General features: G+C 45.6%; 1 protein-coding gene across 2 annotated transcripts in view; it reads left to right on the top strand.

The window, feature by feature from the left end:
- The window catches only part of fyco1a (FYVE and coiled-coil domain autophagy adaptor 1a), a 234,289-nt gene that overhangs the window by 34,218 nt on the left and 172,892 nt on the right, over positions 1–27,179 (top strand). For both annotated transcript variants that reach the window (XM_070880401.1, XM_070880402.1), the window contains exons 9-13: positions 6,765–9,350; positions 10,515–10,607; positions 10,748–10,866; positions 14,587–14,754; positions 20,779–20,928. In XM_070880401.1, the coding sequence (XP_070736502.1) occupies positions 6,765–9,350; positions 10,515–10,607; positions 10,748–10,866; positions 14,587–14,754; positions 20,779–20,928 (3,116 nt within the window). The remainder of the gene's footprint in view (positions 1–6,764; positions 9,351–10,514; positions 10,608–10,747; positions 10,867–14,586; positions 14,755–20,778; positions 20,929–27,179) is intronic.

The raw sequence follows: 27,179 nt of genomic DNA, 5'->3' as shown, positions 1-27,179 counted from the left end.
GTGAGAAGGGGGGTGGAGGGGGAGAAGGGGTGGGAGTGAGAAGGGGGGTGGGAGGGGGAGAAGGGGGGTGGGAGGGGGAGAAGGGGGGTGGGAGTGAGAAGGGGGGTGGGAGAGGGGGAGGGGGGAGAAGGGGAGGGGGAGAAGGGGGGAGGGGGGGTGGGAGGGGGAAGAAGGGGGGAGGGGGGTGGGAGGGGGAAGAAGGGGGGTGGGAGGGGGAAGGAGGGGAGAAGGGGGTGGGAGGGGAGAAGGGGGGTGGGAGGGGGAAGGAGGGGAGAAGGGGGGTGGGAGGGGGAAGGAGGGTGGGAGTGGGGGGAGAGGAGAGAAAGGGGGTGGGAGGGGGGAGAAGGAGGGGGGTGGGAGGGGGAGGGGGGGAGAAGGAGGGGGGGTGGGAGTGGGACGAGGGGGAGAAGGGGGTGGGAGGGGGAGAAGGGAGGTGGAAGGGGGAGGGGGAAGAAGGGGGGAGTGGGAGAACGGGGGAGGTGGGGGGAGGTAGGGGGAGGGGGAGGGGGAGTGGGAGAAGGGGGGAGGTAGGGGGAGGGGGAGAAGGGGGGTGGGAGGGGGAAGAAGGGGGGGAGTGGGAGAAGGGGGGAGGTAGAGGTAGAGGTAGGGGGAGGGGGAGAAGGGGGGTGGGAGGGGGAGGAGGGGGAAGAAGGGGGGGAGTGGGAGAAGGGGGGAGGTGGGGGGATGTAGGGGGAGTGGGAGAAGGGGGGAGGTAGGGGGAGAAGGGGGGTGGGAGGGGGAGAAGGGGGGTGGGAGGGGGAGAAGGGGGAGGGGAGAAGGTGGGTGGGAGGGGGAGAAGGGAGAAGGGGGAGGGGAGGGGGAGAAGGTGGGAGGGGAGAAGGGAGAAGGGGGAGGGGAGGGGGAGAAGGTGGGAGGGGAAGAAGGGGGGTGGAAGGAGGGGAGGGGGGGAGGGGGAGAAGGAGAAGGGGAGAAGGAGGAGGGGAAGGGGAGAAGGAGGAGGGGAAGGGGAGGAGGGGAAGGGGAGAAGGAGGAGGGGAAGGGGAGGAGGGGAAGTGGGGGGAGGGGGAGAAGGGAGGGGGAGAGGGGGAGGGGGAGAAGGGGAGGGGTAGGGGGAGGAAGGATGGGGGTGGGGGGGGGGGGTGGGAGGGGGAGAAGGGGAGGGGTAGGGGGAGGAAGGATGGGGGTGGGGGGGAGAAGGGGGTGGGGAGGGGGGAGGAGGATGGGGGAGTGGGGGGGAGAAGGGGGTGGGGAGGGAGGAGGATGGGGGAGTGGTGGGGGTGGGGAGGGAGGAGGATGGGGGAGTGGTGGGGGGGAGAAGGGGGTGGGGAGGGTGAGGGGGAGGAGGGGGTTTTTTTTATCTTGAGGAAGGAGGAGGAGGAGAGGGGGGTGAGGAAGGAGGAGGAGGGAGGGGGGTGAGGAAGGAGGAGGAGGAGAGGGGGGTGAGGAAGGAGGAGGAGGAGAGGGGGGTGAGGAAGGAGGAGGAGGAGAGGGGTGAGGAAGGAGGAGGAGGAGAGGGGTGAGGAGGAGGAGAGGGGGGTGAGGAAGGAGGAGGAGGAGAGGGGGGGTGAGGAAGGAGGAGGAGGAGAGGGGGGTGAGGAAGGAGGAGGAGGAGAGGGGGGGTGAGGAAGGAGGAGGAGGAGGAGAGGGGGGAGTGAGGAAGGAGGAGGAGGAGGAGAGGGGGGTGAGGAAGGAGGAGGAGGAGGAGAGGGGGGGTGAGGAAGGAGGAGGAGGAGGAGAGGGGGGGTGAGGAAGGAGGAGGAGGAGGAGAGGGGGGTGAGGAAGGAGGAGGAGGAGGAGAGGGGGGGTGAGGAAGGAGGAGGAGGAGGAGGAGAGGGGGGTGAGGAAGGAGGAGGAGGAGAGGGGGGTGAGGAAGGAGGAGAAGGGGGGTGGGGCGAAGGAAGGGGGTCGGGGAGTGGTGAGGGAGGAGGAGGAGGGAGTGGTGAGGGGGGTGGGGGAGGAGGGGAGTAGGGGGAGGAGAAGGGGGGGGGTGGGGGAGGAGGGGAGTAGGGGGAGGAGAAGGGGGAGGGGAGTGGAGGGAGAGAAGGAGGCTGAACGGCCGGGCCCAAGACTTCGGGCTGGATTTACAGGTAGGTGGCATCGGGTCTCTGATGGGGTCGTGGAGGTTCGGGGGGTGGGGGGAGTCGCGGAGGTCGAGGGGTAGGAGAGTCGCGGGGTGGGTGGGCGCGGAGGTCGGGTCGGGGGGGGGCAGAAGCGGAGGTCGGGTCGCCGGGGGCGGGGGGGGAAGCAGAGGTCGAGTCGCTGGCGGGGGGGCGGGAGAGAGGTGAGCCTTATCCACGCAGCCCCAGTGAGGCCATTCGGCCAGGGCTAGGGACTGCGTGCTTCGGCCCCCTTCCACAGTTTTGGGCCCCTGGAGCTACTGCACATGTGCGCCCACTGTAACGCGCATGTGCAGAGGTCCCGGCACTGTTTTCAGTGCAGGGACCTGGCTCCGCCCCATACAGCTCGTGCTGCGCCGCGCCCAGCTCCAGAGGGCCTGCAGGGAGCCGGAGAATAGGTGAGTTTTTTTTAGGCGCACTTTGTGGCGTGAAAAATGGGTGTCCAGAACGGCGCGGCCCGAAACTTGGGCCCATAGGGTGGAGTGTGTGCTGGTGCCCAGGGTGGGAAGGAAATAAAAGGGAGCTGATGTGTTATGGAACTTCTTGTGGTACTGGTTTGCAGTCTTGGGGGCGAGAAAGTTGGCACTTGTGTCACCACGCTCCACAAGGATCGAGTGACAATTCTGGTAGGTTTGCCGCCACGGACCCTCAGCAATCTTTATCTCTTGAAGTATACTTTCCTCGCATCCAGCATCGAAGCACTGACCACACTCGACCAGCTCCGTTGGGCGGGCCACATCATCTGTATGCCCAACACGACTCCCAAACCAAGCGCTCTACCCAGAACTCTTACACGGCAAGCGAGCCCCAGATGGGCAGAGGAATCATTTCAAGGATACCATCAAAGGCTCCTTGATAAAGTGCAACATCCCCACCGACACCTGGGAGTCCCTGGCCGAAGACCACCCTAAGTGGAGGAAAAGCATCTGGGAGGGCGCTGAGCACCGAGTCTCATCGCTGAGAGCATGAAAAAAATCAAGCGCAGGCAGTGGAAGGAGCGTGCGGCAAACCAGGCTCCCCACCCACCCTTTCCTTCAACCACTGTCTGTGAGAGAGAGTGTAATTCCCATGTTGGACTGTACAGTCACCTGAGAACTCAGTTTGCGAGTGGAAGCAAGTCTTCCTCGATTTCAAGGAACTGCCTATGATGATGATGACTTTCCTCACGAAGGGCTTGCAGGTCTGAGTCCTCTGTGCCTGTGTGCCATGCCCTGTTGCCTTGTTTGACTTCGCGTGTCAGAAGCTGCTATAGTGGACATTCCTGAAAAGTATCAGAAAACAAATGATTGCATAAGCAGTGAATTTGCTGAGAATCAAGTAAGCCAAGCTCAGCTTAGTTCCTTCCTTAGCTACTTGTCCGAGTCTGCTACTACAGTGCTGAGCCAGAACCGAGTTGAAGATTGCACTCTAATTTCCATGCACTCCAGCAGATTAAATCCGTTTTACTTGGCATTAATGCCAATCACTACTCCAGTGCATACATAAATGAGCTGACCCAGAAATCACTTGTATGATGTCTTTCCAGACTATTGCTGGGCACATGTTGATCCTTTAATTTACCTCTGCATTTGCTAAAGCAGGTAACTTCTACTTGACCTCAGGATCTACCTGTTTACTGCACGTAACATAATGTGGCCATAAGGAGACAAGCCACGTTATACAGAGCTGCCCCTCAGCAGAAGAATCTCATGGTATAATGCTGCCATCCTTATAAAACAGCGCATCTGACTTACCGTGATCAATGCAACCTGCCTCTCTCACTAAGCCTCCCTGGAACTCAGTCTTCTATAATTCAAACTTGGTTTTATCCCACCAAAAAGAATTGGGCATGGATTTTCCACTAGGTGTGCAATTGGCAGAATGCGCTGGACACTGTGGTGGATTTGCCAAGGTCAAGTTATGCTGAAGTTTCTGTGCAAATCCATTAGCATAAACCTGAACCTAAAATCTCCCATGAAGCAGCGGAATCAATCGGCGTAATTGATTATACTCAATTTGTGACTAGAACAGGGCATCCTGCAGCATCACCAAGAGGAGTGGGGTTGACAAGCAATGAGCTATTCAACTTTTTAAACTATAAGCAGGGCAGATCAATTGACTGATTTCATGCTTTTGGTCTTGCTTTTTAATTGGCTTCAATTGACTGCTGGTCACAGGTCTTGTGTGCCAAGAGTAGATCAATTGACTGAATTTAAAGTAATTGCAACAGCAGCAGGAGAAACAGACCTGGGTCAGGCTTCACTTGACTGCTGGCCACTGTCGGTCAGCTTGTTAATACTGGATTCATGTGACCACAGGTGCCTGTGCGCCGGAGATTGCTGAAAACCCCCGAATCAGCGGAAACTCACTATTCCGAACTGGGGGCATGGCAAGTTTTGTGAGCAGGGAATGAACATTTGAGCCAGCATAAAACATTGTTCATAAAGTGGTTATGGGCACAACTCACTTGTGCTTAAAATTCCACAATCTTTAGCGTTATTTCATTCGATACCACTCCGGTTAAGCTGATATCTGGACGGATATCATGCGGAAACTCCAGACCTTGTAGTTTAAAAATTGAAGCTTTGTAGTCTGGTCCCTTCAGCCCTGCTGTGCTTTCTACCACAACACAGCACAGACTTATGTGACTTGGATGTGGCAAAAGATCCAAAGTCAAAATAGATTTTTTCTTATGCTTCACGATGCTGTGTTTTAGAATAGATTTCCTATCCATAGGAGTGCAAATTTTGGAGTCCAATTAACATATTTTATTCCTCTTGCTTAGCAGAGATGTAACTGTTGTATAGTTTGCTAGAACAACTTCACCAATGCAGATAAGCATGGTTTTTAATATGGCGTTTTAAATTTGTCAATGCCTGGTTTTGGGTATGGCTGAAATTGGGCCTCAGGCCTCATTAATATTAATTGGGCGAGTTGCCAGCCCCTGTCACACCTCCACCAGCAGCTTGCCCATTTGACGAAGCTGAATATTGGACTGTTAGCCTTGCGGACAGTGGGCCGAACGCAAGGTGCCGGGATGGGGAGCGGGGTTGGGGGGGAGGTGAGGAACAGCAATAGGGGGGTGAGTTGGGTACTGTGAAGTTGGGGAGCACTCCTGCTCCTTCTGGCTCCACAGGAACATTTAAAAAAATCTTACTTATTGGTGGCGGCCGCTGAAAAGTCCTCAAGTGGACCAGGCCCAGTTTGGCAGAGGGGGCTTAAAATGGGCATTAGGCTACTCGTTTGCATATGTAAGGGGCCTAATGCCTAACATTTTAAACAGCTAGCAGGGGTGCCTGAAAAATCATCCACCCCAATTTTGGGTTGGAATTTTTACAGACATCCTTTTGGCGCAGGACTTTGGGCCTTGATGTTGGCCCTTGTTGCGCCCATAAAACAGGTGCAGTGAGGTCCAATTTCTAGGCCTACATTTGGACTTCACTTTCTGAAAGCTCTTCTTTAGTTTACTTTTTCATTGATTTTGATAGATAGAAACATAGAAAATAGGTGCAGGAGCAGGGTATTCGAGCCTGCACCACCATTCAATAAGATCATGACTGATCATGCAACTTCAGTACCCCTTTCCTGCTTTCTCTCCATACCCCTTGATCTCTTTGGCCGTAAGGGCCACATCTAACTCACTTTTGAATATATCTAACGAACTGGCCTCAACAACTTTCTGTGGTAGAGAATTCCACAGGTTAACAACTCTCTGCGTGAAGAAGTTTCTCCTCATCTCGGTCCTAAATGGCTTACCCCTTATCCTTAGACTGTGATCCCTGGTTCTGGACTTCCCCAACATCGGGAACATTCTTCCTGCATCTAACCTGTCCAATCCCATCAGAATTTGATATGTTTCTATGAGATCCCCTCTCATTCTTCTAAATTCCAGTGAATATAAGCCTAGTCAATCCAGTCTTTCTTCATACATCAGTCAGGTGAACCTTCGCTGCACTCCCTCAATAGCAAGAATGTCCTTCCTCAGACTAGGAGACCAAAGCTGTACACAATATTCAAGGTGTGGCCTCACCAAAGCCCTGTACAACTGTAGTAAGACCTCCCTGCTCCGATACTCAAATCTTCTCGTTATGAAGGCCAACATGCCTTCACAGCCTGCTGTACCTGTATCAGTATACCAACTTAGATGATTGATATCTTTTGCAACTGTCCATATGCTCTGTTTAATTATAATTGAAAATTATTTGAAAAGTTTAGGTAAACATGATATATGACTTGTCATTGAATTACATAGAATTTACAGAACAGACACAGGCCATTCGGCCCAACTGCTCTATGTTGGTGTTTATGCTCCACTCGGGCCTCCACCCACTCTACTTCATTTAACTCTATCTGCATATCCTTCCAATCCTTTCTCCCTCATGTACTTCTCTAGCTTCCTCTTAAAGGCATCACTGCTACTTGCCTCAACTACTCCATGTGGCAGCAAGTTGCACATTCTAACCACTCTCTGGACAAAGAGGATTCTCCTGAATTCCTTATTGGATTTATTAGTAACTATCTTATATTTATGCCCCTATTTTTGGGCTGGCTAATTAGTGTTGTTTATAAACGTCCTGCCTCTGAATCAGTGCCCGTTTTGTTGAACTGGTTTCCGGGTGCTTTTCTGGTTTTAAAAAAAAGAAATTATACTGATGAAGTTGCATCCAATTGTAGCATAGCTAATATATAGTTTACATCTTTTTGTAGGTTCCAGAATTTTCTTCAAATCCAGAAATAAACAATCCATTAATAGTGGAGCAGCTGGAAACCTTCGATGAGTTACGCGCTGAACTTGATCAATCTGATGTAAAGCAAAGGGAGATGCAAGAGAAGATCCAACAGATTGAAGTGGAGAAGGAAGAATTAGAGAGGACAATAACTCTGCATGAGCAAACTGCAGAAGCTGTGAAGAAATCAACTGCTGATGCCCTGGAGGAAAACCGTAGGCTGAAGGAGATGGTGGAAGAGATGAATCAGCAAAGTGAGGATTCTGTTTCTGCTCAAGGCACTGTTAAAGAGCTTCAGACCTCTTTACAGATATTAGAAATCAGTTCCACTGAAAAGCAGCAGGTGTTTCAGATGAAGATTATAGAGTTAGAGACATGTAATCAAGAGTACACATTAAAGCTACAGTCATTAACACAAGAAATGGAAAGGATCAAGGCTTCTGAAGAGTTGAAAGATGACCATCTTGGTGAACTTCAGACCAAACTAATGACAGTGGAACAGAAGAACATAGAGCTGATAACAAGGATAGACAGTATTTTGACTGAAAAGGGACAACTAACAGCAACTCACTATGATTCAGCACAAAAGATCCACGAGCTTCTTGACAAGTTGAATGACGCTGAGAGGGAGGAAATTGGAATGCAGAGATTAAACAGTGTGCAGCAGTCTCAACTGGAGAAGTTAACAAATGATTTGAAATCAAGAGAATCGGTAATAAATGAGCTTGAGTTAAAGCTAAAAGAGACAACTTCAAAATTTGAGGAGAAATGTGCTGTGCTTGTAAAGAAAGATCAAGAGCTAGAATGTTCCCTGAATAAATGTAGAGAACTGATGAGTGTACAAGAAAAGGAAACTGCAGATCTTGAGTCAGGGCAGAAGACAATTCAGGAGCTAAGAGAAGAGCAAGAAGAAACACAAATGAAATATGAAAAATTACAGGAACAAGTAAATACACTTTCCAGCCAAATCAAAATAAAAGAATTAGAGTTGTCTGCTGCATGCAATAAGGCACACAAACACCAGGAGGTTCAAAGTAAGCTTTTATGTGAGAAAGAAGATCTCAGAAAAAAGTTACAAGACTTAGAAGAGCTATTGGCCAAACTGCAAACTCGGACAGAGCACATTAACATCGAGCATCAGAAACTGCAAACCGAGAATAAGAAACTCCAACATGCCGTGCAGAAATATGCTGAAAGAGAGAAAGAAGTGGAGAAGACTTGTTTATCCCTTGAAGCCGAAATAGACCGATTGAATGCATCTGAGAAACAGTTGCACGGCCAGCTAGCTGATGCTAAGGTAACAGTGGATGGAAAAGAAAAGAAGCTCCGGGAAGAAAACCGGCAGTTGGATGAGAACTTGCAAAACACTCTCCGGCAGTTTGAAAGAGCAGAAACAAAACTGAAAAAAAATCAGTCTGAACTTGATGATCTGAAACAAGAAGAAAATGAGTTGAACGACCGCTTACTAAATCTCCAGGTAGATAGCCAGACCAAGGAAGAACTGGTTTCAGATTTGAAGAATAAATTAATAAAGTCAAAGCACAATGAAAATGCTCTTGCCTCCCTTTTAGCCGAGAAAGAAGATGCTTTACTTGAAAAAGTTAACACGTTAAAACAGTTTTCGGAAAACTTTGAGAAAAGTCAGGCAATAATAGAGATCTTGGAAAAAGAAAAGTTGAATCTTGAGAATAACTTTAAGCAACAGACTATGCATTTAGAGGGCATAGTAGCAGAGAAAAACACATTAGTGAAAGCTCAGATACAGGAGAGAGAGCTTCAGGAGAAAGAAATGCAAGAGGTTAATGCAGGGCTAGTTACTGCTAAAAATCAGCTTGAAATCAAGCAGGCCGAAGTGACCAGATTGCAGGCAGAGGGCCAAGAGCTCGGGTCAAAGCTTAAACATGCAGCTGAGGAAAAGGAAAATATACACAGCAATCTAAATCTTGCAATATGTTCCAAGGAGGAATACAGAACCTTGGTTCAAAATCTAAAAGAACAGATCGAATCAATTAATAGGGATCATGTTGAGCAACTCTTGCTGCTTAAAGAAAAAGAAGATTATTTTAAAAAAGAAAGAGAGAATTCAGCGCAGCGCATCATGGAACTTGAAGAACAACTTGAGTCTGTTAAAGAAGAATTGTCCCAGCAGAAACAGTATGTTGAAAAGTTAGAGCTTGAGAATGTCGAGATCAAGGATCTACTTCACAGAACAAACACTGAAATGGCAGAACTCGGCATGCAGGTTTGTACGCTCAGTGCAGAAAAAAATGCCACTGCGCAGAAATGTGTTGAAATTTCTCAACATCAAACATCATTTTGTGAGGAAGTAAAGGTGAAACAAAGCCAGCTAAGTCTTAATGTTTCCACACTCAAGAGTGAGAATGAACAGCTGCAAGAGGAGTTAAGGAGATCGAAAGAGTTAACAACAACTGTAAAAGAGCTGCAGAGAAAGCTAGTGAGAGAGCAACAGCAAGTAAAAAGCTTCCAGGAGGCTGCAAAGGAAGAGATGTCTGCAATCAAATTTCAGATGAGTGGAAATGTGATGGATTATCAGAATAAATTAAAGGTGATGACTAGGTTCACTCCTTGTATTGCTACAGACTGGTTAATTATTGTAGTGCAACACAGAGAGCTTTTTATTTGTGTTTTAATTCCATTTTAAACACTAAATAAGCGATGAAGAGCATAATTAATTTCAATGGAGGATATCTGAATTTAACAATTTTTCAAATTTTGAAAGCCTGAGTTGAAAACCATCTACTACATTTCTGTCTTATCTATAATTTATCTCTGTTTGATCATTTTTCTTAATTGGAGATTTGACCTCAAACTTCTGTTATTTTTTACATGTAGAAAGTGATGTCTTTATTTTTATGTGTTTTATGAGGGAAAGGTTTATTTTTTTCTCGCACTTGTCTCTTTTCTGGTCTTTATGTCCCATATTACCAGCAACATAGAGGGTAAGCAAATACCCTGCTTACAGTCTCCACCAATATTGCTTTTAACCAACTGCTCGGAGATGTGCAATCACAGCCTGCTCCTTTGATTTATTATACTTGACTATGGGAACAATTTTCTCAGCCTTCTCTACTTTACCTTGTCATTGCCCTATTTAACCATTTTGCCAGTACATTAGTATTCTTCCTGTTTAGATGTAATCCCTTTTCAGAATAGCTCCCATTTGTCCCAGAATCAGATCATCATGGAATCATAGAAGTTTGCGGCATAGAAGGTGGCCATTGGGCCCATTGCATCTGTGCCGGCCGAAAAAGAACTATCCAGCTTAATCCCACTTTACAGCTCTTAGTCTGTAGCCCTGTAGGTTACGGCACTTCAACTACACATCCAAGTAACTTTTAAATGTGATGAGGGTTTCTGCCTCGACCATCCTTTCAGGCAGTGAGTTCCAGACGCCCACCGCCCTCTGGGTGAAAAAAAATTCTCCTCAACTCCCCTCTAATTCTTCTACCAATTACTTTAAATCTATGCTCCCTGGTTATTGACCTCTCTGCTAGGGGAAAATGCTTTGTGTTGTCTTCCCTAATTTTCCTGTGTATTAGTTTGACGGATTTTCATTGCTAATTAAGATCAAGCTCCATTATACTTTTTAATTGTTGAGTACTTACATTTGATCACGGTATATTGCATCAAATTGGAGCCTGTAATGGACTGGAACATTGCCAGCAATGGCTAATGCAACACTTTGCTGATGATGCTTTGATTTTGACAGACTGTTGGTGAAGAATTGGAGGTTGTGAAAAGGAATCTTAATGAGCGACAAGCCCAAATAGCCTTAATGGATAAACAACTCCTTGAATCTCAAGTGAGTCTAACATGTACCTACATTTGAAAATAGAAATCCATTTTGCAGGATTTTCATTTAGGTGAATATTCTCAATGATGTACTTGCATTTCATCCCTACTTACAATTTGCAATTGTATTTTGACACATTTATTTAAAAGGACCTCAACAGTAAATTGTCAGAACAGTTGGAACAAAAAGCACAAGTAATTGTGAATTCACAATTATTGGGAAATGAAAAGGAGGAGAATCTAAAGTCCCTTACAGAAAACGTCACCAGGTATGACTTTAAATTATAAGGAAAGAGTTAATCTCAGTCTGATTCTTTTCTTTTGAGCTTGTGTTTTGCATAAAAGATATTTGGGTATGTCATTATCATCATCATAGGCAGTCCCTTGGAATCGAGGAAGGCTTGCTTCCACTCTAAAAAAAATGAGTCCTTGGGTGGCTGAACTTGGGTATGTGTCTAGTTGCAGATGGCTGTAATGACAAAACATTCTGGAGGCATTGTATGCCCGATCTTGCTATTTGTTTGCCTTTAGATACTGTATGGAGTGGGATTTCCGCCAGCTGTGCAGGCCAAAATTTAGTGTTTTAAAAAAAAAATTAAAATATTGCTCAGTTTAGTTTCTCTACAGCAGTCAATTGGTCTGTGATCAGCTGCTATAGGGAAACCAGCCATTTGAAATGTAAACTTCCTCCAAGCTTTTTAGGTGTCCTTTGCGTTCAGTGTTTTTGCCGTGTAAAAGCTGGGTAATACAATGGGCTGGATTTTCGGTATTTTGTCGTCCCTCTTCGTGCCCTGGAGGGGCGGCAATGGCAGTGGGAAGCACTTGCGTTGGGGCGGCAAGCTTCCAGTACCCCACCGGGACATTGGGTGCCGGTATCGACGGGCCGCGGAGTATTACCGCCCGGAAGTGGTGAGCCGGTGTGCAACTCCCCTGGTTGCGACACCGGCTCGATTTTTTGTTTGCAGCCCGACCCTTGGCGCTCCGTAGCGCACCCTGGTGGGACTGCCTGTGAAAGCAGGTGTTCCGAGCTGTAGCGGCTGCAGTGAGGTAAGTAATGCCCACCTCAGGTAAGTGTGATTGTTTTTTTTTTCTTTTTCTTTTGCGATTTATGTTGTGATGGCGTGAGCTATGTATTGGGAATGTTTTTGTTTGTTTTTTTTCAGGTATTTCTCCCCCGCCCCCCCCCCCCCCCGAGGCCTCTGTTATGGCGCTCCGAGACTGGCTGTTTAGCTCGGGATTTTCACTTACTCAGCTGGCCTAGCGCCCTAAGACGTGTGCAACGCCTCCCTTAGCATCCCGCTTCACACTCCCAGGACACTGCCCCAACTGAAGTGCGACCAAATTTCTCCCCATTGTTTGCTGTGTTTCCCTCCTTTGCATGAGGGGATTTGACATGCAGAGAGGATGTTTCACCTTGAGGGAGAATCAAGAACAAGGCGGCATAGTTTCAGAGTAAGGGGTCGCCCATTTAGAACGGAGGCGAGGAGGAATTTCTTCTCTGAGGGTTGTAAATCTGTGGAATTCTCTGCCCCAGAGAGCTCTGGAGGCTGGGTCTTTGAATATATTTAGGACAGAGATAGACAGATTTTTTGAGCAATAAGGGAGTAAAGGGTTATGGGGAGCAGGCAGGAAAGTGGAACTGAGTCCATGATCGGATCAGCAATGATTTTACTGAATGGCGGAGCATGCTCGATGGGCCAAATGGCCTAATCCTGCTCCTATTTCTCATGTTCTTATATTCTTATAGTGCCAGTTAGCTCAAGGACAGCTAACTTGGAAATGAGACCGAGTTACATGATTTGCCATTTTAGAGTATGAGGAGTGCTAGGAAATAAATGTATCTCACTGGAAAACTTGATACTGTTCACTCATGTATTCTGTATTAAAAAAAAAATTTGTTGGTTTGCAATCAGCCTCACCTCACTGGAGTGCTTTTCAATCCGCCTTCCAAAAAGACAAGAAAATGCACATGGCCTAATTTACGAGTTCATAGTATCCAATACTTGCAACTCGGGTTGTACTGTTAAGATCCCCAGTGTCACTATTGTTTGACTAGATATTGGGCAGATTGTAGAGGATGACATCTTCTTTCCTTTTCTTCTCTTTAATACTGATAATTTTCTCAACTTATACAGTTGGATGAAAATGGTTTACTGAAATATGGACAGTATTTTATGTTTTGCTGTAGGAATATGAATGTATCTCACTGTATTTTGATTTACATAAAAGGAACACATTTTTGATTTACAATAGAAAGTAGAATGAAGAATACGGTTGTTTCTGTATTCAACAAGAAAGGTGGATAATTGCCAACAACTGTTTTGTGTGTGTGTTTTTCCCTTTTATTTTCCTCCTCTCTTGAGGGCACTGAGTGTTTTTTGGGTAAAGTTACACAAATGCTGGCAGGATTTTAGTGTTTTAACCAAGTGGCTATTCACAGATAATGCAGGTAATTCCAACAGGTGCTTCCCTGGGGATTATAGCCTAGTCTAATCCTTTCATCTGCAGACGTCCACAGGCCTGCACTTACCAGCAAGGTTAATTGAATAGCTGATTATAGGCGATTTTTACACACCGCACGCGCGCGCGCGCATACACACACACACCCCCGCCCTGCACACGCACCCGCCCCCGCACACCCCCCCCCAACACACCTGCACCACACCACACACCCGCACCACATACACCATTCCCACCCCCCCCACACACCATCTCCACACCCACAATACATAACTTTTTCATTTTTGTTATATATAAAAAAAATATACAAGATGACTTGGCATCAAACTACATGCATAATGTGATGATGAATTTTATCAAACAAATTTTTTTTAACCAAATATCTATTAAGATCACTTTACAAGTATACTTTGCAATTGGCATAGAGTTAAATTGTTGAGCGTTATCAAAAAGAATTTGACACCGAGCTAATGGGTCAGATGACCAAAAACTTGGTCAAAGAGATTGGTTTTAAAGAGGGTCTTAAGAGGATAGAGAGGCGGAGAGGTTTAGGGAAGGAATTTCAGAGCTTAGGGCTGAGGCAGTTGAAGGCAAGGTGGAGCAAGGAAAATCAGATAATATAAGTGATCAATGAAGAAGGCAAATGGCATGTTGGCCTTCATAGCAAGAGGATTCGAGTATAGGAGCAGGGGGGTCTTACTACAGTTGTACAGGGCCTTGGTAAGGCCACATCTTGAATATTGTGTACAGTTTTGGTCTCCTAATCTGAGGAAGGACTTTCTATTGAGGGAGTGCAGCCAGACTGATTCCCGGGATGACAGGACTAACATATGAAGAAAGACTGGATCGACTAGGCTTGTATTCAATGGAATTTAGAAGAATGAGAGGGGTTCTCATAGAAACATATAAAATTCTGACAGGATTGGACAGGTTAGATGCAGGAAGAATGTTCCCGATGTTGGGGAAGTCCAGAACCAGGGGTCACAGTCTAAGGATAAGAGGTAAGCCATTTAGGACCATGATGAGGAGAAACTTCTTCACTCAGAGAATTGTGAACCTGTGGAATTCTCTACCACAGAAAGTTGTTGATGATAGTTCATTAGATATATTCAAAAGGGAGTTAGATGTGGCCCTCGTGGCTAAAGGGATCAAGGGATATGGAGGGAAAGCAGGAATGGGGTACTGAAATGCATGATCAGCAGTGATCATATTGAATGGTGGTGCAGGCTTGAAGGGCCGAATGGCCTACACTTGCACCTATTTTTCTATGTTTCTATGTTATGGTATCTACAAAAAAAAGTGCCTGTATTTTTTTTCTGCTGGGACTGCTAATAAACCTCTAGCCTAAACGGTCATTGCATTATTTACTTTACATTTACAAAGATTAAAATTGCATTTAGGATTGGAAGTGAGTGAACATCAGTGAAATTACCTTTGCTTTTGAATGCTATTTAATGCATTGGATGTCCTCAGGCTTCATAATGTTACTGATGTTTGCAGTTGACTTATTGAAATGTATTTTTCAATAGTACTCAGCAGGAGTTGGAAGCTGTAAAGAAGGAGCTAGAAGAATATAAACAACACTTTGAGAAGACTCAAGTCGCGACGGAGAGGAATGAACAAAAACTTCTTGCTGAAGTAGATGACTTGAACAGAACTAAGGAGTTTCTGGAAGAGCGCTTAATTGAACTTATTAAGTATGATGCAACAATCAATATTTTTCTGTTCCAATAGTTAACTACTATTTGAAATATTTACTTAATAAGGTGCTTAAGGTCTAATATTCTCTGATTATTACTATTTTTCTTAATTCATTCAACGAGTTGTGCCCTGATCTTTGCTCTTAGTTGTTCATCTCTCATCAGCACAAGTATTATCAGTTCTCTATATACAAAGGGTGTTTTATATTTTTCAGGATTTCACTCTAGTGCAAATTAGTGCAGCATATAGTTTTGTAGTTGTCCTATAAAGTTTATTTTTAAGCTTGTATTATCTTGTTGAACTTTCAGTGAAGTGTCAGTTTTCAAAGTTGCCAACTCTCTCTCAGGTAAGTAAAGGACTGGAAAAGACTGCAGTCTTTCTGACTGGACCCAAAAGTTAACATTTCTGTCACTCATTTCCTCTGATCTCTGTCTAGTTCTCCCTGGGCAGTCTATCCTTCACATTAAACACCCTCTGGATAAAGCAGTTAAATCTAAACTCTGCACCTTCCTCCTTCCAAGTTTGAGCCCAAATTCCCTGGTTCCAGAGTTGGTGCCAGTCTCAAACATATTAGTGGGGTGATTTTATCTGTTCTCTTAAAATCCTCGAATACTTCTGCACTGGGCCTTCTCTTCACTCGAGTACACAGTTCTATTCTCTTCAACTTCTCCTTATAGATCAGATGCTTTATGCAGGTATTAGTTTAGTGCTCCTTTTCTGCACTCCCTCCACCTGCCTTTTTTTAGCCAACATATAATTTGCTGCTTTTCACACCTTTGAATTGACGAACTGAAGCCTGCCTTGGGCAGTTCTGTTCCAGATGACTTGTCTTTTGGAGTTCACAGGAACAGCCTTGGAAAAAGACCATGGGAACAACCTTTTGTGCAAGCGGATTATGTATTGGAGTCCCCAGGGCTCACATAATCACTTCCAACACCAATTCCAGGATTTAGCAGCTGTTCCATTACTAGCTAATAATAGTATCAACCGATGTCCAGGGAGTGTGGACCCACAATACGACTCCTATTATTGCTAACTCCAGTAAGGGAACTGTATGCAGCAGTCTGAGTAAGTGAGACCTTGACTTATGAGATTGTTACCAACAGTGCCATAATCGAGACTCTCCTTTTGATGCGAGTGTTCTCGACTCCATCCCGCAGCGTGCTACCCGCCACCACCTCAGTAAAACTCCAACTCTGCACGAGAGAGAAAAAGCCATACGACAGCTTAAGAACAACAAGGCTACGGGAGTGGATGGAATCCCGACTGAGGCACTGAAGAATGGCGGAGAGGCACTGCTGGCGCGAATTTATGACCTCATTTCTCCCACCTGGAGGGAGGAGAGCAAGCCAGGAGATCTCAGATGCAGTGATCCTGATCATCTTTAAAAAAAGGGGACAAGTCCGACTGCGGCAGCTACAGAGTAATCTCACTGTTATCAGTCACTGGGAAAGTTGTCGTTAGAGTTCTCCTCAGCTGTCTTCTCCCTGTGGCTGAGGAGTTCCTCCTGGAGTCACAGTGCGGATTTCGTCCCCTATGGGGCACAACGGACATGATTTTTGCAGCGCGACAGCTGCAGGGAACAGCATCAGCCCTTATACATGGCCGCCTTCGACCTTACAAAGGCCTTTGACATTGTCACCTGCGAGGGTCTATGGAGCATCCTCCGTTTCGGATGCCCCCAAAAGTTCATCACCATCCTCCGTCTGTTCCACGACGACATGCAGGCCGTGATCCTTACTAACGGATCCACTACAGACCCAATCCACGTCTGGACTGGGGTCAAACGGGGCTGCGTCATCGCCCCAACCCTCTTCTCAATCTTCCTTGTTGCCATGCTCCACCTCAAAGTCAACAAGCTCCCCGCTGGAGTGGAATTAAACTACAGAACTAGTGGGAACCCTTTCAACCTTCCCCGTCTCCGGACGAGGTCCAAGACCATCCCAACCTCTGTCATCGAGCTACAGTACGTGGACAACACCTGCGTCTGCACACATACAGAGGCTGACCTCCAGGATATGGTCGACGTATTTACTGAGGCATACGAAAGCATGGGCCTTACGCTAAACATCTGTAAGACAAAGGTCCTCCACCAGCCTGTCCTCTCCGCACAGTACTGCCCCCCAGTCATCAAGATCCACGTTTGGCCCTGGACAACATGGACCATTTCCCATACCTCAGGAGCCTCTTATCAACAAGAGCAGACATTGACGACGAGATTCAACACCGCCTCCAATGTGCCAGTGCAGCATTCGGCCACCTGAGGAAAAGAGTGTTTGAAGATCAGGCCCTCAAAACTGCCACCAAGCTCTTGGTCTACAGGGCTGTAGTAATACCCGCCCTCCTGTATGGCTCAGAGACATGGACCATGTACAGTAGACACCTCAAGTCGCTGGAGAAATACCCCAACGATGTCTCCCAAAGATCCCACAAATCCCCTGGGAGGACAGATGCACCAACATTAGTGTCCTCGACCAGGCCAACATTCCCAGCATTGAAGCACTGACCACACTCGATCAGCTCTGCTGGGCAGGCCACGTCGTTCGCATGCCAAACACGAGACTCCCAAAGCAAGCGCTCTACTCGGAACTCCTTCACGGCAAACGAGCCAAAGGTGGGCAGAGGAAACGTTTCAGGGACACCCTCAAAGCCTCCCTGAAAAAGTACAACATCCCCACTGACACCTGGGAGTCCCTGGCCAAAGATTGCCCTAAGTGGAGGAAGTGCATCCGGGAGGGTGCTGAGCACCTCGAATCTCATCGCCGAGAGCATGTAGAAATCAAGCGCAGGCAGCGGAAAGAGCATGCGACAAACCTGTCCCACCCACCCTTTCCCTCAACGACTATCTGTCCCACCTGTGACCGGGACTGTGGTTCTAGTATTGGACTGTTCAGCCACCTAAGGACTCATTTTAAGAGTGGAAGCAAGTCTTCCTCAATTCCGAGGTGCTGCCTATGATGACTGATACTCGAGCTAGGCAGATCCACAATACTGCAAGGAGCTGTTGATGATCAACTAGCCTGGCTCATTAATAATACGTATAGGGGTTGGGTGTTACCGAGCTGTGCCCAGCTTACATAGCTTTCGGACGTGGCACGTGTTCCTGCGGAGAAAGGATATCCAGTCCTTATCGAGCAAATGCAAATTCTGCTAATGGGTTTCTCAGTAGTTTGGTTTGGAGATTCAAGCACAGTGATAGGATTTCAACATAGGTCAGACATCTGAGTTTTAGGACCCAAGCAGTAAAATGAATTAAAAACTTTTAGTTAAAAACTGAGATAATATATTTGTCAGCAAATGGGAGTAAGAAAGAAATGATTTGTGACATGTTCTAACCCAGAAACCTGCAGCTGAAATACTGAAGGAAAAGAAACCAATCCCATTGATTGTTGTCTGAATACAGCATCAAAGCCTTCTATAAAAATGTGATAACTCCTTAGCAGACACAAAGACAGGCTATTTCTGAAATATGCCGAAATGAATGTTTGTGCTATTCTATGCTTAACAAACCAGCCTAGGAAATTTGATGATTCTTTAGCATCTACAGCACTGTAGATGAAGCTGATCACACTTCGTTTGTGATGGTAACTAAATATGAGATATTATAATGTGTTTTTGCCGCTTGCTGATTCTTTTAGTCTTGCTACTGATTTCATTGGGCACTGAGACTGTGACACAATGGAGGGCAAACGATCACAATGACCAAGGCACACATTTTCTTAAAGGGACAATGTCCTGCTGATTTGGTGACTCTGGGCAATTTCTACTTGTATGCTATAATTTTATTTTCTCCTCACACCCTACCTGCCAATAAGTCTGCACACCCTGTCCAAGTGGACTGAGGTTCCCCGTGCCTAGGGCTCTGCAGTATTGTCAAGGCTGGAGGATAAGGACTAGCCAACAATGGTCTGAAGTGATTCATTCATTTATTACAGTTAAGATCATGCGTAGCTGACCTGACAGGGGAGTAACCACCATAACCCCAAGGTGGTTCTCCCTGGATCAGGAAGGTATATGCTTGCTTTTTTGGAAATAGGAGGTGTGTGGGGGACCTGACCCATCCACCTCCATGGCACGAACCTGGTATTGCAGTACTTCCAGGAACGGTGCAGTGGCTCTAGGACTTTTGGCTAAGAGCATTGGCGCAGAGTGATCCTTGAATGGGCCCAAAGTGACCTCTGGCGTTTGTGATTTGACAAAGAATTGGAACGATTGGCTACGAATTTCAAAAAAAAAAAAAAAATTTATTACAGTTCTCCTTCCTCGACTTGGGGAACACACCCTGTGAAAATTACAGGCATCCTGCCAGTTCATCTTGAAGTGCTAGTTCCATTTGAAACGTGGTCAAAACGTGTATCTAGTGAAAGCTGAATAACGAGCTCTGGTATTTAATGTTGAGAAAAGCACTTTTACTCTTGTGTGGTAATCTGCTTATTGATAAGAAGCAGCTATTGAGCCATTGTTCAGAAAGACATTGGCCATGCACTCAGATATTTTAGAATAAGTTGTGCAGATCAACATACTGTTTGGGAGGAGTTCTCGGTGCCTGCTGCACGCACAGCATGGCCTGAAACCTGTTCTTATCTATTGTCGTTGAAACTTGTATTCCTGAGACCAGGTATAACATTTTCCCTCTTCCAGGTGGGGTCCAACCAACACCTTTTACAGCAAAAGCTTCTTATGATCGATTCATAGAATGATACAGCACAGAAGGAGGCCATTCGGCCCATCCTTGGCCTCATGCAAATTTTTCCCCTTCAAGTATTTATGCAATTTCCTTTTGAAAGTTATTATTGAATCTGCTTCAACCACTCTTTCAGGCAGTGCATTCCCGATCATAACAACTCGCTGCGTAAATGCACACAAATCTATGCCTCTATTTATAAAGCCAAGGATCCTCTATGCCTTTTTAACCACCTTCTTAACTCGTCCTGTTACTGTCAAAGATTTGTGTACGTACATCCCCAGGTCTCTCAGTTCCTGCACCCCCTTTAAAATTGTGATATTTCGTTTATAATGCCTCTCCTCATTCTACCTACTAAAATGTATCAATTCACACTTCTCTACATTAAATTGCATCTGACATGTATCTGTCCATTTCACCAGTCTGTCTATGTCTTCCTGAAGTCTGTTACTACCTTCCTCATTGTTTACTACATTTCAGAGTTTGTGTCATCTGCAAACTTTGAAATTATGCCCTGTATATGCAAGTCCAGGTCATTAATATATATCAAAAGAGCAGTGATCCTAATTCCGACCCCTGAGGTACACCATTATATAATTCCCTCTAGTCTGAAAAACAACTGTTCACCATTACTACTTTCTCTACTTTCTGTCCCTTAGCCACTGCCTCTTCAATCCCATGGGCTTCAATTTTGTTAATATTGGTACTTTAACCAACGTCTTTTGAAAATCCATATGCACGACATCAACCGCACTACTCTCATCAACCCCCTTCGTTACTTCATCAAAGAATTCAATCAGATATTAAGGGAATCGAGGGCTATGGGGATAGTGCAGGAAAGTAGAGTTGAGGTAGAAGATCAGCCATAATCTTATTGAATGGCGGAGCAGGCTCGAGGGGCCAAACGGCCTACTCCTGCTAATTCTTATGTTCTTATGTAAACACGGTTTGTTGTCAACAAATCCGTATAAACTTTCATTTATTAACCCATATTTTTCAAAGTTCCAATTAATTTTAGGCCAGATTATTGTCTGTAAAAGTTTCCCCACCGCCGTCAGGCTGATTAGCCTGTAGTTGAGTTGCTGGGTTTATACCTCCTTTTTTGCTTTAAACATGGATGTAACATTTGCAGTCCTCCATTCCTCTAGCATTGCTCCTATATATAAGGAGGATTGGAAGATTATGGCCAGAGCCTCCGCCCTTACTGCCCTCAGCAATTTATGATGAATTCCACCCAGACTGGGTAATATAATGATATCCACATTAGCAATACTCATATTTCTTTGTTCATGAATATATTTTGCAGACTGTTTATTTGTTTTCAATTATTTCTTAGAGATAAGGATGCTCTGTGGCAAAAATCTGATGCACTGGAATTTGAACAAAAGCTCCGCTCAGAAGCACGATGGCTTGGGGACAGGGAAGTTAACTACTGTCCGGATTGCCAAAGTCAATTTACATGGTGGCTACGTCGACATCACTGCAGGTATGTCTGTAAGACTGAGCCAAGGTTGACACCTGTATTACTGAGACCCACATTGGTAATACACATCTGAATATTACAATTAATAATAACCACATCACAACGATAACTTTGGTACCATGCCACCACAAAACAATACTTATATTAGTGATCACAGCAACACAAAATCTTCATTGGAGTTAACCCTATTACTGAAGCCACTTAAGAATGCCGATATTAGTAATACCTCCAGCACATTATTACCCACATATAACTGTGCCCACCTTAGTCATACCCACATCAGCGATATGCATCTCATAATACCCACATTGCAATAGGTCGCGTTTATTTCTAACAGCAAAGTTCTGATTGGTCACCTTGGCGGACAAGACCTAACTTCTGATTGGTCCCCAGCAGTTTCTCTCGAATGTGTAATTAGGCCCTCACATAGAACAGATAGGGCTCACTCTCGCGGGTTAAGACCTTCTCCCATCCCCAAAACAAGTTCCAAGTTCCGACCTTCTTCCCCGACAAGTTCCTAAACTTCCTCCCACCGCCCCCACCCCCCCACGCCCCGAGTTTCTGACCTTTTCCTTCTCCAACAAGTTCCTGAGACTAACCTCCGCCGCCCCGCCCCCCCCCCCCCCCCGAGTTTCTGACCTTTTCCTTCTCCAACAAGTTCCTGAGACTAACCTCCGCCCCCCCCCCCCCCCCAGTTTCTGATCTCCTCCCCTCACCCAAGTGCCTGATGCCCCCCGCCAACCAAGTTCCTGAACTGTCCCCGCCCAAGTTTCTGACCTCCTCCCCTCCCCCCTGGCCTAAGTTTCTCTCCCCTCTAGGTTCTTGACCTTCTTCCCTAACAAACTCATGACCTTCACCACCCCTCCCCTCCCACCGTCCCCAAACAGATGGGGAATTGTGTGTGGGTCACAGATTGTTAACAGGCTTATTGGGTATGAAGTGAATAGTGACAGTGTCATGACTTCCGGATTTCGTCCAATCCAAATGATGTCACTTGCCACACGCACTGAGCTTTCAGAGAAATCAACCAGGTCTAGGGGGAGGAGAGGGAGAACGTGGTGCGGGTGTAAAGGGGATGGGTTTGGAAGAACATGATCCGTCTTACCATCTGGATCACATTCCGCTCTCTTATATGCACCTGCTTTCACCAGGTGTAAGAGCTTGAAGGACATTCGCTGGGCATGAGAGAGCCCAATCTCACCCGCGCGCATGTCCTGCTCCCAGGGATGTGGAGAAATCTTGACCGATCGGAAAAGCCGGTTTTCGGCACATGCGCATCACGGCCGAAAACTGGCTTTTTGCAAGGCCTCGCGGGGTCCATGCGCACTTCATACAGACCCGGTGAGGCCGGAATTTTAGCCCCAACATAAAACCCAGGTTATAAATAACCCCTACATTAAAAATATACACATCAGAAATACACAAATTGCAATATGCACATTAGTGGTAAGTATATTGGTGATGCCCACAGTATGACAACAGAGTAGGATACTTTTCGGAGTATCCTAGAAATTGCAATTCTCCACATTTAGTTTGCTCCAGTTCTAGTGAGTTAGTTTAGTTTTGTTTTAGTTCAGTTTTTTTTCAAAAGGGGGCGTGTCCAGCCACTTATGCCTCTTTTGCAAGTTTGAACTGCGAAAAGTTACTCTAAACTAAAGGTCGCATTACAACACCCCCAGTTGGCGATACTTCCATTAATGATACCCACATTAGTGAGGCGTACCTCCCCCCTCTCCTTTCTTTTCCTGCCAATAATATTTAACCGTCCTTTCCATCTGGGCTTTACTGTTATCTGCCCAATTATTTGTCCGGATAGTGTGAGCAACCGAATAGGGCAGGCACTGAAGTAGGATAGCGCAGAATTGAGGAGAATCCTCTCCTGCCCTGAAGGCATTATCTCCTGATTGACCTCCGTATATTTCAATAAATCTTGCCATGAATTCATCGGCAGTTTCTTCTCGTTTGGGTTTAGTTTCTAATACTGCGGCCATACTGATGGGCTTCTGAAGGGTCGTGGTGAGAGCATTAAAGATAGCGTTTAGGCGATCCTGGACATCGTTAGGGTGAGCAACCACCAATGCATCATGAGTAGCACGTCCTAGGTGAGTTAGAAATCGGGCATGCTCAGTTGGGCTCAGGGTTTGCTTTACCAGGGCCCACAGGTCCCTTGATTCTGCATTATATCCATGCATGTCGAGGTCACTCCGTGAAATCGGAGGTCAGGGTTAAGTTGGGTTTGTGGATCCCTTTCAGCTTATTTATCTTAGCCTTTTAACTCTTCAATTTGTTTTGTTTGAGTATCTATTTCTTTATTGTATCAGGCAAGTATTATTACATAAGCTAGTTCTGTTTTTATTTTTATTCTGACTATCGCACCATTCCTCTGTTAGGTGAGTCTTTTTTCTATTAAGAAATCCAAATTGATAATGTTCAGTATGAAACGGCAGTCAATGGAAAGGGTTAACTCCTTTACAGGTTTGTAAGAAGACCTGATGTCATTACGTGACTTCACGTAACCATCTGAAAAAAAAATCTTTTCATCAGGAAAGGCAGCATTTGACTAAACTCCAATATTTTTTAACTTCTTATTCAAGTACTTGCCAAAGATATTTTTTTTAATTGATTTAAAACGAGACCACACATTTGTTTACTGAAATTCAATTTCGTCATCAGCCTCGGTCAATGCAAAGCCAACCATTTTAACTAAGTAGTCTATCGATACCTTTCTCCGAGGTCCCAGTGGAACTCTGAGTACGTTTCTCGTGCGTGCACTCTTTCTTTAAGACGTCTACGGTTTTTAATATGTCCTCCTTCTGTCAATGAAAGCCCTAATTTAATGGAGTTTTTCTGCCAACTCGACAGGAGTGATTTTTCTCATAATTTTAAATCTCAGAACATTTTTTTTTTTCAGCACCTATTTAGTACATTACTTCTTTTTTTTGTCTTTTCCATAACTAGAGGGAAGTCTGGGTAGTCTATGGACTGCTTTTCGTTATCTCAATTGTTCCAGCCTCAAGGTCGTGTTATTTAATATAATATTTTTTTTGAATCCTTTTGAATCCATCTCCGTTGTTTTGCTGTGCCTTCTCTGAATGTTTTCTTTCGACAAGTAAGTGAGCATGTCAAATCCTTTTTTAACCACCGGGACCGTGTATTTTTTTTTTACTCAACAAACCTATCCTTTGTGCGTTTCCTGGCTCCGTAACTTATCATCCGAATATACGTAATTCAATAAGGTTCACACTCTTAAACTTCCCACATACAGGACAACACTACGAAGGGTTAAAAAAAATTTCATTCTGTTTGAAAAAGTAGGTGGAGCTAAAACAAACCACAACTCCCCGGCTTTTTTTTTTTAACAGTAAAAATCACACAAGCATTTCTCATTTAAAACAGACGTTCACAAGAGTCTCTCTTCTTTCCTATTAATTTTTGGATCCATGATTGATCATCTATCCCTATCTAGCTCTAACTATCCCTACTTTCCGTGTCGCTGCACGGATCTACTTGGGCCTCGAACCCACACAGACACTGGGCCTCGAACCCAGGCAGGCTCTGGGCCTCGAACCCAGGCAGACTTCCCTATTCTAACCTATCTTTCCAAGTCGCCGCTTGGTTTGCGTCACCGCGCAATTTCCCTATCTCTATCCCTATTCTAAGTTTGAAAGGTATTCACCAGATTGTCCTGGATCTCGTTCAGACACTACCTGAGAACCAGCGAGTGGCTAAACTTTCCTCAGACTTTTGAAACCGGGGGAAACTGGAGCAGTATTGAAATCATACTCACTCCAGTGGCCACTTTCCCCTCGTCTCGTCCAAGGCTAGTCTGGCTCTTAATTCGCAAGTTTTCGGCAGTCGTCCGTTGAGATCCCACTTCTGACACCAAATGTAAATGTGGATTCTTTTCCCTCAATCTGGTTCAGCAAAATTACTGAAACGAATACCGTTTGTGCTTTAAACAAAGCAAGCTTTTATTTAAAAAAGCAAATCCCGATCGGGGACCTTATCAGACAGAAGGAATGCAACTCTGATAGAACGCACCCACTTCCTACGGACAAAGTGACGTTACATTGTAAAGGGACGACGGTTATACATTTTCGGCAAAAGATAACAAGATAGGGCTAGAGTGACATCCTAGTTCAGCCTATCCCTTTTGATCCCTCTTTCCCTTTGTCCACTCATAAGCCGACCTAAGTATGGTCTGATTTTAAACAAAGACCTTCTGTTAATGTTTCAGGTTAATAACATGATTTAATAAGACCTTGAGGTTTTTCTGCAAGCTGTGGGTTTTGTTTCAATATGTGTTAGTGTTGTAACATTTTGCAGTCTCGAGTCTGAGATGTCATGGCTATTCCTCCATGAATTCTTTGTTAGCTTATACTGTCCATATATAATTCCCACGTTCTCAACTTCTCGACTTTATACATTTTTAAACATTCACATTCATCAGGCACACCCACAACACAATAGCCATATCCCAGTACCCACACCAGTGACAGGCTTATGATATCTATGTGACAACCCATGTAACGCCACCCACGTTAGTGATATGCACATTAAAACACTCCAACCATAGTAATACCCATCTCCGTAATAACCATGTTATAATACTCAAAACACAATACTCATGTTAAACTCCCATGCCACAAGATCCATATCTGTGCTAACCACATTACTGATACCCAGATCATATTTCAGTACCCACATTAGTGACATCACAATGATACCCACATTAAAGGCCCAAGTTTCAACTGGATTTGCTCCTATTTTTTTTGAGCAACTAGTTTTTTCGGAGTATCCTAGAAATTGCAATTCTCCACATTTAGTTTTCTCCAGTTCTAGTGAGTTAGTTTAGTTTTGTTTTAGTTCAGTTTTTTTTCAAAAGGGGGCGTGTCCAGCCACTTATGCCTGTTTTGTAAGTTTGAACTGCGAAAAGTTACTACAAACTAAATTAGAACGGAGTAAGTGTGTACTTTTGAACGCCAGGAAAAACCTTGTGTAGAGTTAATAAATCAGCGCATCTAGCCAAAGATGGGGAAGGTGGGGCGCGGGGGGGGGGGGGGGTGTGGGGGGAGGGAAGAGAGAGCACTAAACACCTTCATTTTTAAAAATAAAGAACCATCATCAATAATAAATGATAAATCAATCAAATCAATAAATAAGAAATAAAAAAAATAAAAAATCAATAACTAAGAAATTAAAAGTTCCTACCTCACCTACCTGTTCGGGAGCACCAGGAGCCCTCCAGCAGCGCACACAGCAGCAAGCACATGCAGGCTGCAAGCAGCGGCAGGCCACTCGGCCAGGGATAGGGTCGTGAGGGGAGGGGGAGGGGGCAATGTTAAACAGACGAGCCTGCCCAAGTCCCATCCTACTCGCGTCTTGCCCCAATCTCTTTGCTTTTCTGCTACCCCTGCCCCTCCGAACATCTCTGAGACAGTCCCAAGGAACACTCGATGGCCTCAGTTAGTGAGAGCAATCGACATCTTCCTTCTTGATGGTCACTTTTGCCAGCTCCTTCTCCCTTTCTTGTTTGCCGTCTCCAGGTCCGAGCTCAGGATCTCCTTCTTCTCCGCACAGTCGGTTCCCCGCTCCAGGAGCCCATTCGACCAGGGCCCTTCCCACACAGCCTGCAGCACACTCACACAGAATCTGGGGGCCAAGAGCTACTGCGCACGCGCACAGACTCCACTGCGCATGTGCGCAGCTGCCTGCAGTCTTTTAGGTGCAGGGCTGTAGCCCCGCCCCCTGCTGTTGCTGCTACGCTGCGCCGAGGCCTCATGGAAGTCGAGAATAGCAAACAAGCGGGCTTTTTATTCCAGGAAGTCGGCGGATCTCTGAGGTGCGCCGTTCTAATCCTCAGCTGAAACTTGGGCCCTATAATACTAATCTTACAATACCCGTTTTAATACCCACATTCATGACCACAGAGAAAAGTCAAAATCTTGCCTTACTCAAGTGATTCAGGCTGAACCAGGAACTTGCTACAAAGCAAGCTATTATAACCTTGGTAAAACCACATTTGTAATTTATATATAGGTAAGTATCTTCAAAAGCATAAAGTTCAGATAAGATCAACAAAGATGCTTGTTGAACTTTACATTCTGTGCGATGAGGCAAGTTGTGAAATTTAACTTCAATGTCTGGTAAAGTGTGGGCCATGACTAGATAAATGATTGAACACTGCTGGGTTAATGATAGACACTAGTGAACCAATTGGGTTTTTATCAGGAAAGGAAACCTACCACCCTACC

The sequence above is a fragment of the Pristiophorus japonicus genome, chromosome 5, assembly GCF_044704955.1.
Source record: "Pristiophorus japonicus isolate sPriJap1 chromosome 5, sPriJap1.hap1, whole genome shotgun sequence".
Taxonomy (NCBI): domain Eukaryota; kingdom Metazoa; phylum Chordata; class Chondrichthyes; family Pristiophoridae; genus Pristiophorus; species Pristiophorus japonicus.
Note: the sequence above shows the minus strand (reverse complement) of the source record. Positions and strands in the feature narration are given on the sequence as shown.